At 47.4% G+C, this 12,791-nt stretch overlaps 1 protein-coding gene across 2 annotated transcripts in view; it reads right to left on the bottom strand.

The window, feature by feature from the left end:
* Window positions 1-12,791, bottom strand: part of MAN1B1 (mannosidase alpha class 1B member 1) — a 38,638-nt gene that overhangs the window by 11,153 nt on the left and 14,694 nt on the right. For both annotated transcript variants that reach the window (XM_069747636.1, XM_069747637.1), the window contains 2 exons: window positions 4,787-4,935; window positions 4,053-4,241 (listed from right to left, as the gene is read on the bottom strand). In XM_069747636.1, the coding sequence (XP_069603737.1) occupies window positions 4,053-4,241; window positions 4,787-4,935 (338 nt within the window). The remainder of the gene's footprint in view (window positions 1-4,052; window positions 4,242-4,786; window positions 4,936-12,791) is intronic.

The raw sequence follows: 12,791 nt of genomic DNA, 5'->3' as shown, positions 1-12,791 counted from the left end.
AGCCCCCCACCCTGAGGGGCTTGCGTCCGTGGTTAGGACCTTTGATATCGGGATTACCCATGGGACTCACTGGGAAAGATTTTCCTGCAACGTCCACCAAGTCAGAGAGTGATTGGTGCGAGGAGATAATGTTAACCGCCCGTCTAAATGCTCTCCTAGGAGGATTTGCTCTGATAGTAGCTGCCATTGGAGATCTCTTGAATGTAGTTGAGCCCACCGGACCGCAGGGATGCAAGAGGTCATAGAGCCTAACAGGGACATGCCCTGACGGAGAGTTATAGAGGGGAGAGATTGTACTCTTAACGCTAAGCTCATTATCTTTTGTATTTTGCTCTCTGGGAGCCGGCATTCCATTTTCCTGGAGTCTAGAGTGAGACCTAGGTACTCCTGAACCTGAGAAGGCACCAATCTGGATTTCTCTAGGTTTATTAGCCAGCCCAGGTCTTTTAGAGAATGAATCACTAAATCTAGCTGATTCTTGCAATGTTGCGGGGAGGAGCCTATCACCAGAAAATCGTCCAGATATGGTACGATCAGGGTGTTTTCTTCCCTGAGGTGAGCCATTACCTCCGCGACCAGCTTTGTAAAGACCCTCGGGGCTATTGCTAGGCCAAATGGTAGGGCTGTGAACTGGAAGTGGCTTAGGACTCCCTTGATGTGGATTGCCATTCTGAGGAATCTTTGGTGATCCTTGTGTATTGGGACGTGATAATATGCGTCCTTCAGGTCTAGGACCACCATGAAGCATTGAGGAAACAGCATTTTGATTGATGATTTTATCGTTTCCATCTTGAATGCCTGAACCTCTAGGTAATTGTTTAGGTTCCTCAAATTGATAATAGTCCTGAAGGAACCGTCTGGTTTCTTTCTTAGGAACAGAGGGGAATAGTACCCTTGCCCTCTTTCTTGAGGGGGAACTTCCAGGAGTACTCCTTTTTTTACTAACCCCACAATCTCGTTCTCTAGTGTTAACTGCTCTTCTGCCGAGGATCTTGTAGATGTTATCTCGAAAGAGGGACGAGGGTACCTCTTGAATGTTAATCTCAGTCCTGATTTTATGATGTTTAAGATCCATTGACTGGAGGTAATCTTTTCCCAGGCTGGGAGAAAGAGAGATAATCTCCCTCCCACCTGGGGCGAACCTTCATTGTGGAGGTTTCTTGCTGTCATTGAGGCTTTTGTTGAAGATAAACCCTTTATTCTTGTTCTTCTTATCTTCCCACTTCCCCTGGCCTCTCCCTGGGTTCTTACGGAAAAACCTCTTGTTCCGAAAGGGCTTCCTATAAGAGGGGAGACCCAGAGAGGGGAAGGACTTTTTCTTGTCCCCTGCTTTTTCCAGGATGTCATCTAGAGTCGACCCGAACAGAAACTCTCCTTCACAAGGGATGGTACACAGTTTCGTTTTCGTCTGCAGGTCGCCTGGCCAATTCTTAAGCCAGAGGGCGCGCCTAGCCGCATTAGCAAACGCTGCTGCTCTGGCGGACAGCCTGATGGAGTCGGCCGAGGCGTCAGCTAGGAAAGCCGCGGCCCCTCTCATTACGGGTAATGTGTTCAGAATTGAGTCCCGGGAAGTTTTCCCCTTTAATTGACCCTCTAGTTGGTTCAGCCAGATCATCAGCGAGCGTGAAGTACATGCTGCTGCAACTGCCGGCTTCAGGCCTCCTCCTGCTGCCTCCCAGGACCCCTTGAGAAAGGCATCTGCCTTCTTGTCCATGGGGTCTTTTAGAACCCCCATGTCCTCGAACGGGAGGGCGAATTTCTTTGAGGCTTTAGCAATTGCTACATCTAATTTGGGGGCCTTCTCCCAAAAGGAGCACGATTCCTCCTCAAAGGGGTATTTCCTTTTTGGCGTCAAGAGAGTCTTCCTCATGGGTTTCTTCCATTCCTTCTTAATCAAGGCCGCAATTGCTTCGTTAAGCGGGAAAGCTCTTCTCTTTTTCTGTTCTAGGCCCCCAAACATGATGTCTTGTACTGTTTTTTTAGGATGGGAGTCTACCAACCCCATGGTACTTCTCACCGCCTTTATGAGGCCATCAGTATCCTCTAGAGGGAAACAGTTATGTCCCCCTGAGGAAGAAGTAGATGATGCAGATGAATCGGAGGAGATTGATGACATTGAACTCTCACTATCACTTTCGGATTTTGAGACTGGAGATGGGGACCTGTGTTTGGTCTTTCTCCTTTTTTTCCCACTTTTTAGTGACCTAAAGGTGTCCTCCACTTGCTCCTTAATTAGGGTTTTAAGATCTGTTGCAAACCCTGGAAGGTTTTCAGATACAGTCTGCTGAATGCAAGTATTGCATAGTCTCTTATCCCATGTAGGTGGAAGATCCTCTCTACAGATGGCGCAACTTTTGTGCTTAGTTTTAGCTACGCTTTTCCTCCCCTAAAAGAGACAAATAACACTCTTACTGTCTCTGACATTCACGAAGATCCACTTACCACCTCCAGGACCCATAAATACCGGTTGGGGGTTCTCTGCCTCTGGCTTTCTCCCCGACGCCGTACTGGACTCCTTACTGTGTTGAGACCTTTGGCGTTCCTTGCTGGTGTCCTGGTGCCCTTTCTGCTGTCGCCTTTTTTGCTGCTGCTGCTGCTGTGGCGATGCTGCAGGTGGAGGTGATTCGGGCAAAGGTGATGCCTGGTCGCTCATACTGCTGCTGATCTGCAGATGCTGCCTCGAGCTTGGCTGAGCTAGCGCTCCTATCTCTTGAGGCTCCTGCTTTTTACTGCAGAGCCACTGGGAGGATATAGATTCTGCTATTTGAATCCTCCCGCCGCCCGCACCTGCGCAGTAGCGACCGCCGAACGCCGGCGCCTGCGCAGTAACTCCTACATGGTGCCAAGAACGCCCTAACAGCCGTCCCGCCAGCGCAGACCGCGCCAAACTGTCGGCCGGAACCCCGCCGGCGCCTGCGCAAAGCGCACCAGGCGCCCGGCCGGAAGACTCGCCGGCGCCTGCGCTAAGCGTACCAAGCGCCCGGCCGGAAACATACCGGCGCCTGCATGAAGCGCCCGGCCGGAACCCCGCCGGCGCCTGCGCAGGGCGCACCAGGCGCCCGGCAATACACCGGCGCCTGCATGAAGCGCCCAAGCACCCGGCCGGAAGCCCCCCCCGGCGCCTGCGCATACCGGCGCACAAGCGCACCGCGAGACCCCCTAGATCCCGGGCGTGCGCCGAACTTCCAAGATGGCGCCCGGGAAGCAGAATGGCGCTGCTGACCGGCACCCCCGGTCCTATGCAGCCCTGTAGCGCTTTCTCTGCACGCCCGATGGCAGTGCAGCGTGCAGACTTATGCTCGTTTTGGGGAGGGTCGCGCTGCACCTCCCGCAACCACAGAGGGACCCCCCTGGATGTTGCCACTGCTGCATCTTACCTGGGGAGGTGACCGCGAATTCCTTGTCACCTCCCCCGCACACCCTGTCGGCTCACTGGCTCCCAGCGGTGGCGCTTCGGGTCACCACCCTAGCCGAGGCAGAGGGACCCCAGCTGCCTGAATCGGACTGGTTGGCCCCGGAATTCCAACGACGACTGGTAAGTCCGTAGGTCTCCCATCAAGGACAGGAAACCAACTGATGCAGGAGAGTGGTACCGCCTTTTTATCCGTAGGTTTCCTGTCCTTGGTGGGCGGATCCCCTCTCTCCGTGGTGCCGTCATGGGCGGTCAGAGAAAAATGGGCTGAAAATCTTGGCTTATACTCGAGTATATACGGTACCTTTTTTTTGTTTTACTATTTACTTTGCTTCAACAGTTTTCTCAGGAGACTTGAAGATGTGATTTTCTGATTGTTTGTGCTACACATAGCAGCCCCGTTATCTATAGCAGAAATCACCATCTTCTATTAACGCTGGCCACTGGGCAGCACTCATAGCAGATCAGCAATGACAAGCACGGAGGTCTCCTCCAGACCTCCGGTTATCATGCCAACCCAAGGAATGGTCTGAGCTCTCATGTGTGTATGTATGCAGCAAAAAACTATAGTTATGGCCCTTGAAAGAAGTGGAAAAAAAATAAATGTAAAAACATGCCCTGACGGAGCAGAGCAATATACCTTAAACTGTTCGTCCCCTGTCAATCTGGACAACTCTCTGAACTCCAGCTGGACGCTGGTCACTTCGGCCACTGTGCTGTCGGATGTCCAGCGTGGAGGATGGGCAGTGCCCCTGCCAATGTTGACATCAGAGTAAGGCACTTTGGATGGGGTGTTGAAGGCTGGGAGCAGGCGAGTGCCAATGTCTTTCTAGGAACACACAAAAAAAAGGGTAAAAAGTTGGTAAACTTTTGAAGAACTTTCATAATTTCTGTATATGGGGTTAAACAGGGATATACCACCCATCCACCAATCTCCTTATCATCTAGGACCATGACGCAATTTTGCTGAGCGATGGATTCACGTATCCTGTGATCAGGATGTGTTTGCAGGAAGGGTTCTTCTCTGTGAGGGAAGTGACACCCCCAGATAGCGACATGTAAACATTAACGCAAGCAGTAGTTTAGGGGTTAACCCTAATAAATAATCAAGCAGTGGCAATAATATTGAGCCCCTCTAATGTCTGCAGACAGGAATCTGTAACCTGTGCCCTTTAGCTTTCCCAATGTTCTTTGACAGCCTTAGGCATTTGATGCATGCTGGGAGTAATGGTTCTGTAACCGCTGGAGAGGTAGACTAGTTTGGGCACTTCGTAATTAACCTTATTACACTCCTCTGGTCATGCACAATGGCACGTTGGCTGGGGGGGCAGCCCATAGGAACCTCCGGTATGGATGTAACGGAGCGGCACATACCGCCTTCTCAAGGAACAGTGGGTCCTGGGTCAAGTGATATGTGCTCAGCAGCCCCCCCAGGATCCGGATGGTGCTCTCAAACAAGTTGACATCCACATTTTTATCAAACGTCAGCTTGGTAGCCACCCATTCTCTGGCCTCCTGGAATTCTAGAAGAGAAGAGATAAAAAGAAATACATTGAAAAGGGGCAGAAACAGTTTACAAGATAAAATGGGGGGAATGGGATTTGGGAGCAGCAGAGTAACTGATTAATGATTCATGACTGATATAACCATTATAATGCGGATAGGCATCTGCCTCCAATCGCTGCTGTGAACCCCGTAAATGCTGCTATCAATCATTGACATTGGCATCTAAGCCAGGCTGTTCTGCCTGTGCATCCATTCCAGGCAACAAAAGCAATTCTACACTCTCCCCAGAAGCCATCATAGGGTAATAAAGGATAGCCATGACCAGCTGAAGGCCCTGCCACTGTGATCTTGCTCCCTTTGAATCCCAGACAGACTGAGCTTCACAGGAGGCTATGATGAGGCACAGTGCAATACTGTAGTCGTAGGTACAGGTCGCCACATGGATACTAACAAAAAAAAAAAATATAATAAAAATTCAGATTTATGAAAATAAAGTTATTTACCCAATAAGGTTAAAAAAAATACAGAAATTGCTGCAACTAAAAAATAAAATAAATTGCGATCAAAACATGGCATGGGACCAATAAAAATGACATCTCGGCACACGAGCCACAAAACCTCAAACAACTCCATCAACAGAAAAAAAAAGTTACAGAACTCAAACGTCGGCACAAACCAGGTTTTTCTTTATTAAAAAAAATACAGTGCCTTGCGAAAGTATTCGGCCTCCTGGAACTTATCAACCTTTTCCCACATATCATGCTTCAAACATAAAGAAACCAACTGCACATTTTTGGTGAAGAATCAACAACAAGTGGAACACAATTGTGAAGTTGAACAAAATTTATTGGTTATTTAAAATTTTTGTGGAAATTCAAAAACTGAGAAGTGGGGCGTGCAATATTATTCAGCCCCTTTACTTTAAGTGCAGCAAACTCACTCCAGAAGTTCATTGTGGATCTCTGAATGATCCAATGTTGTCCTAAATGCCTAATGATGATAAATATAATCCACCTGTGTGTAATCAAGTCTCCGTATAAATGCACCTGCTCTGTGATAGAACATCATGAAGACCAAGGAACACAACAGGCAGGTCCGTGATACTGTAGTGGAGAAGTTTAAAGCCGGATTTGGTTACAAAATGATTTCCAAAACTTTAAACATCCTGAGGAGCACTGTGCAAGCGATCATACTGAAATGGAAGGAGTATCATACCACTGTAAATCTATCAAGACCCGGCCGTCCCTCTAAACTTTCATCACAAACAAGGAGAAGACTGATCAGAAATGCAGCCAAGAGGCCCATGATCACTCTGGATGAACTGCAGAGATCTACAGCTGAGGTGGGACAGTCTGTCCATAGGACAACAATCAGTCGTACACTGCACAAATCTGGCCTTTATGGAAGAGTGGCAAGAAGAAAGCCATTTCCCAAAGATATCCATAAAAAGTGTTGTGTAAAGTTTGCAACAAGCTACCTGGGAGACACAAACATGTGGAAGAAGGTGCTCTGGTCAGATGAAACCAAAATCGAACTTTTTGGCAACGATGCCAAACGATAAGTTTGGCGCAAAAGTAACAGCTCATCACCCTGAACACACCATCCCCACTGTCAAACACGGTGGTGGCAGCAACATGGTTTGGGCCTGTTTTTCTTCAGCAGGGACAGGGAAGATGGTTAAAATTGATGGGAAGATGGATGGAGCCAAATACAGGACCATTCTTGAAGAAAACCTGTTGGAGTCTGCAAAAGACCTGAGACTGGGATGAAGATTTGTATTCCAGCAAGACAATGATCCCAAACATAAAGCAAAATCTACAATGGAATGGTTCACAAATAAACGTATCCAGGTGTTAGAATGGCCAAGTCAGAGTGCAGACCTCAATCCAATCGAGAATCTGTGGAAAGAGCTGAAAACTGCTGTTCACAAACGATCTCCATCAAACATCACTGAGCTCGAGCTGTTTGCCAAGGAAGAATGGGCAAGAATTTCAGTCTCTCGATGTACAAAACTGATAGAGACATACCTCAAGCGACCTGCAGCTGTAATCGCAGCAAAAGGTGGCGCAACAAAGTATTAAGTTAAAGGGACCGAATAATATTGCACGCCCCACTTTTCAGTTTTTGAATTTCCGATTTTTTTTTTAACCCCTTCCCGACCTCCGCCGTACTATTACTGCGGAGGTCGGGTCCCCTGCTTTGATGTGGGCTCCGGCACTGAGCCCACCTCAAAGCCGGGACATGTCAGCTGTTTTGAACAGGTGAAATCGCGATTCACACGCCGCTATTAACCAGTTAAACGCTGCTGTCAAACGCTGACAGCGGCATTTAACCAATGCTTCCGGCTGAGCGGCCGGAAATAATCGCAACGCCGACCCCCGTCACATGATCGGGGGTCGGCGATGCGTCAGGATGGTAACCATAGAGGTCCTTAAGACCTCTATGGTTACTGATGCTGGCCTGATATGAGCGCCACCCTGTGGTCGGCGCTCATAGCAAGCCTGCAATTCAGCTACATAGCATCGATCTGAAGATCACTGCTATGTAGCTGAGCCAATCCAGCTGTGCCAGCTTCTAGCCTCCCATGAGGCTATTGAAGCATGGCAAAAGTAAAAAAAAATGTTTTAAAAAAATATGAAAAAAAATAAAAAAAAATATAAAAGTTTAAATCACCCCCCTTTCGCCCCATTCAAAATAAAACAATAAAAAAAAAAAAAATCAAACCTACACATATTTGGTATTGCCGCGTTCAGAACCTCCCGATCCATCAATAAAAAAAGAATTAACCTGATCGCTAAACGGCATAGTGAGAAAAAAATTCGAAATGCCAGAATCACGGTTTTTTGGTTGCCGCGACATTGCATTAAAATGTAATAACGGGCGATCAAAAGAACGTATCTGCACCAAAATAGTATCATTAAAAACGCCAGATCGGCACGCAAAAAAAAGCCCTCACCTGACCCCAGATCACAAAAAATGGAGACGCAACGGGTATTGGAATATTGTGCAATTTTTTTTTTTTTTTTTAGCAAAGTTTGGAATTTTTTTTTACCACTTAGATAAAACGTAGCCTAAACGTGTTTGGTGTCTATGAACTCGTAATGACCTGGAGAATCAAAATGGCAGGTCAGTTTTAGCATTTAGTGAAGCTAGCAAAAAGCCAAACAAAAAACAAGTGTAGGATTGCACTTTTTTTGCAATTTCACTGCACTTGGAATTTTTTTCCCGTTTTCTAGTACACGACATGCTAAAACCAATGATGTAGTTGAAAAGTGCAACTTGTCCCGCAAAAAACAAGCCCTCACATGGCCATATTGACGGAAAAATAAAAAAGTTATGGCTCTGGGAAGGAGGGGAGTGAAAAACGGAAAAGGGCAAGTGTTATGGCTGGCAATCAGGCAACACAGCGTGCAGTAATCAGCGCACATACAGAGATCTGGCAATAACCAAAAACAATAGGACGAGCTCTGAGACGTGGAATCTCTGTAGACTGCAGTACCCGATCTATCCTCACACAACTATAAGCAGCAGTGGATTGCGCCTATCACTACCTATGCAACTCGGCACTGCCTGAGGAGCTGACTAGCCTGAAGATAGAAATACAAGCCTGACTTACCTCAGAGAAATACCCCAAAGGAATAGGCAGCCCCCCACATATAATGACTGTTAGCAAGATGAAAAGACAAACGTAGGAATGAAATAGATTCAGCAAAGTGAGGCCCGATATTCTAGACAGAGCGAGGATAGCAAAGAGAACTATGCAGTCTACAAAAACCCTAAAACGAAAACCACGCAAAGGGGCAAAAAGACCCACCGTGCCGAACTAACAGCACGGCGGTGCACCCCTTTGCTTCTCAGAGCTTCCAGCAAAAGATAATAGCAAGCTGGACAGAAAAAACAGAAAACAAACTAGAAGCACTTATCTAGCAGAGCAGCAGGCCCAAGGAAAGATGCAGTAGCTCAGATCCAACACTGGAACATTGACAAGGAGCAAGGAAGACAGACTCAGGTGGAGCTAAATAGCAAGGCAGCCAACGAGCTCACCAAAACACCTGAGGGAGGAAGCCCAGAGACTGCAATACCACTTGTGACCACAGAAGTGAACTCAGCCACAGAATTCACAACAGTACCCCCCCCTTGAGGAGGGGTCACCGAACCCTCACCAGAACCCCCAGGCCGACCAGGATGAGCCACATGAAAGGCACGAACAAGATCTGGGGCATGGACATCAGAGGCAAAAACCCAGGAATTATCTTCCTGAGCATAACCCTTCCATTTGACCAGATACTGGAGTTTCCGTTTAGAGACACGAGAATCCAAAATCTTCTCCACAATATACTCCAATTCCCCCTCCACCAAAACAGGGGCAGGAGGCTCCACAGATGGAACCATAGGTGCCACGTATCTCCTCAACAACGACCTATGGAATACACTATGTATGGAAAAGGAGTCTGGGAGGGTCAGACGAAAAGACACCGGATTGAGAATCTCAGAAATCCTATACGGACCAATAAAACGAGGTTTAAATTTAGGAGAGGAAACCTTCATAGGAATATGACGAGAAGATAACCAAACCAGATCCCCAACACGAAGTCGGGGTCCCACACGGCGTCTGCGATTAGCGAAAAGCTGAGCCTTCTCCTGGGACAAGGTCAAATTGTCCACTACCTGAGTCCAGATCTGCTGCAACCTGTCCACCACAGAATCCACACCAGGACAGTCCGAAGACTCAACCTGTCCTGAAGAGAAACGAGGATGGAACCCAGAATTGCAGAAAAATGGAGAGACCAAGGTAGCCGAGCTGGCCCGATTATTAAGGGCGAACTCAGCCAACGGCAAAAATGACACCCAATCATCCTGGTCAGCGGAAACAAAACATCTCAGATATGTTTCCAAGGTCTGATTGGTTCGTTCGGTCTGGCCATTAGTCTGAGGATGGAAGGCCGAGGAGAAAGATAGGTCAATGCCCATCCTACCACAAAAGGCTCGCCAGAACCTCGAGACAAACTGGGAACCTCTGTCAGAAACAATATTCTCAGGAATGCCATGTAAACGAACCACATGCTGGAAGAACAAAGGCACCAAATCAGAGGAGGAAGGCAATTTAACCAAGGGCACCAGATGGACCATTTTAGAAAAGCGATCACAAACCACCCAAATGACCGACATTTTTTGATAAACGGGAAGGTCAGAAATGAAATCCATCGAAATATGTGTCCAAGGCCTCTTCGGGACCGGCAAGGGCAAAAGCAACCCACTGGCACGTGAACAGCAGGGCTTAGCCCTAGCACAAATTCCACAGGACTGCACAAAAGCACGCACATCCCGTGACAGAGACGGCCACCAGAAGGATCTAGCAACCAACTCCCTGGTACCAAAGATTCCTGGATGACCGGCCAGCACCGAACAATGAAGTTCAGAGATAACTTTACTAGTCAACCTATCAGGGACGAACAGTTTCTCGGCCGGACAACGATCAGGTTTATTAGCCTGAAATTTCTGCAACACTCTCCGCAAATCAGGGGAGATGGCAGACACAATGACTCCTTCCTTGAGGATACTCGCCGGCTCAGATAACCCCGGAGAGTCGGGCACAAAACTCCTAGACAGAGCATCCGCCTTCACATTTTTAGAGCCCGGAAGGTATGAAATCACAAAATCAAAACGAGCAAAAAATAACGACCAACGGGCCTGTCTAGGATTCAAGCGCTTGGCAGACTCAAGATAAGTAAGGTTCTTATGATCAGTCAAAACCACCACGCGATGCTTAGCACCCTCAAGCCAATGACGCCACTCCTCGAATGCCCACTTCATGGCCAGCAACTCTCGGTTGCCCACATCATAATTACGCTCAGCAGCAGAAAATTTCCTGGAAAAGAAAGCACATGGTTTGAACACTGAGCAACCAGAACCTCTCTGTGACAAAACCGCCCCTGCACCAATCTCGGAAGCATCAACCTCGACCTGGAACGGAAGAGAAACATCAGGTTGACACAACATAGGGGCACAGCAAAAACGACGCTTCAACTCCTGAAAAGCTTCCACGGCAGCAGAAGACCAATTAACCAAATCAGCACCCTTCTTGGTCAAATCGGTCAATGGTCTGGCAATGCTAGAAAAATTACAGATGAAGCGACGATAAAAATTAGCAAAGCCCAGGAATTTCTGCAGACTTTTTAGAGATGTCGGCTGAGTCCAATCCTGGATGGCCTGAACCTTAACCGGATCCATCTCGATAGTAGAAGGGGAAAAGATGAACCCCAAAAATGAAACTTTCTGCACACCGAAGAGACACTTTGATCCCTTCACGAACAAGGAATTAGCACGCAGTACCTGGAAAACCATTCTGACTTGCTTCACATGAGACTCCCAATCATCTGAGAAGATCAAAATGTCATCCAAGTAAACAATCAAGAATTTATCCAGATACTCACGGAAAATGTCATGCATAAAAGACTGAAAAACAGATGGAGCATTGGCAAGTCCGAACGGCATCACCAGATACTCAAAATGACCCTCGGGCGTATTAAATGCCGTTTTCCATTCATCTCCCTGCCTGATTCTCACCAGATTATACGCACCACGAAGATCAATCTTAGTAAACCAACTAGCCCCCTTAATCCGAGCAAACAAGTCAGAAATCAATGGCAAGGGATACTGAAACTTAACAGTGATCTTATTAAGAAGGCGGTAATCAATACACGGTCTTAGCGAACCATCCTTCTTGGCTACAAAAAAGAACCCTGCTCCCAATGGTGACGACGATGGGCGAATATGTCCCTTCTCCAGGGACTCCTTCACATAACTGCGCATAGCGGTGTGTTCAGGTACGGACAAATTAAATAAACGACCCTTAGGGAATTTACTACCAGGAATCAAATCGATAGCACAATCACAATTCCTATGCGGAGGTAGGGCATCAGACTTGGACTCTTCAAATACATCCTGAAAGTCCGACAAGAACTCTGGGATGTCAGAAGGAATGGATGACGAAATAGACAAAAATGGAACATCACCATGTACCCCCTGACAACCCCAGCTGGTTACCGACATAGAGTTCCAATCCAATACTGGATTATGGGTTTGTAGCCATGGCAACCCCAACACGACCACATCATGCAAATTATGCAGTACCAGAAAGCGAATAACTTCCTGATGTGCAGGAGCCATGCACATGGTCAGCTGGGCCCAGTACTGAGGCTTATTCTTGGCCAAAGGTGTAGCATCAATTCCTCTCAACGGAATAGGACACCGCAAAGGCTCCAAGAAAAATCCACAACGTTTAGCATAATCCAAATCCATCAGATTCAGGGCAGCGCCTGAATCCACAAACGCCATGACAGAATACGATGACAAAGAGCACATTAAGGTAATGGACAAAAGGAATTTGGACTGTACAATACCAATAACGGCAGAGCTATCGAACCGCCTAGTGCGTTTAGGACAATTAGAAATAGCATGAGTAGAATCACCACAATAGAAACACAGTCTGTTCAGACGTCTGTGTTCTTGCCGTTCTACTTTAGTCATAGTCCTGTCGCACTGCATAGACTCAGGTTTACTCTCAGACAATACCGCCAGATGGTGCACAGATTTACGCTCGCGCAAGCGACGACCGATCTGAATGGCCAAGGACATAGACTCATTCAAACCAGCAGGCATAGGAAATCCCACCATTACATCCTTAAGAGCTTCAGAGAGACCCTTTCTGAACAAAGCCGCTAGTGCAGATTCATTCCACAGAGTGAGTACTGACCACTTCCTAAATTTCTGACAATATACTTCTACATCATCCTGACCCTGGCATAAAGCCAGCAGATTTTTCTCAGCCTGATCCACTGAATTAGGCTCATCGTAAAGCAATCCCAGCGCC

The sequence above is a fragment of the Ranitomeya imitator genome, chromosome 2 (assembly GCF_032444005.1).
Source record: "Ranitomeya imitator isolate aRanImi1 chromosome 2, aRanImi1.pri, whole genome shotgun sequence".
NCBI lineage: Eukaryota > Metazoa > Chordata > Amphibia > Anura > Dendrobatidae > Ranitomeya > Ranitomeya imitator.
The sequence above is the reverse complement of the archived record's forward strand: the minus strand, read 5'-3'. Positions and strand labels throughout refer to the sequence as shown.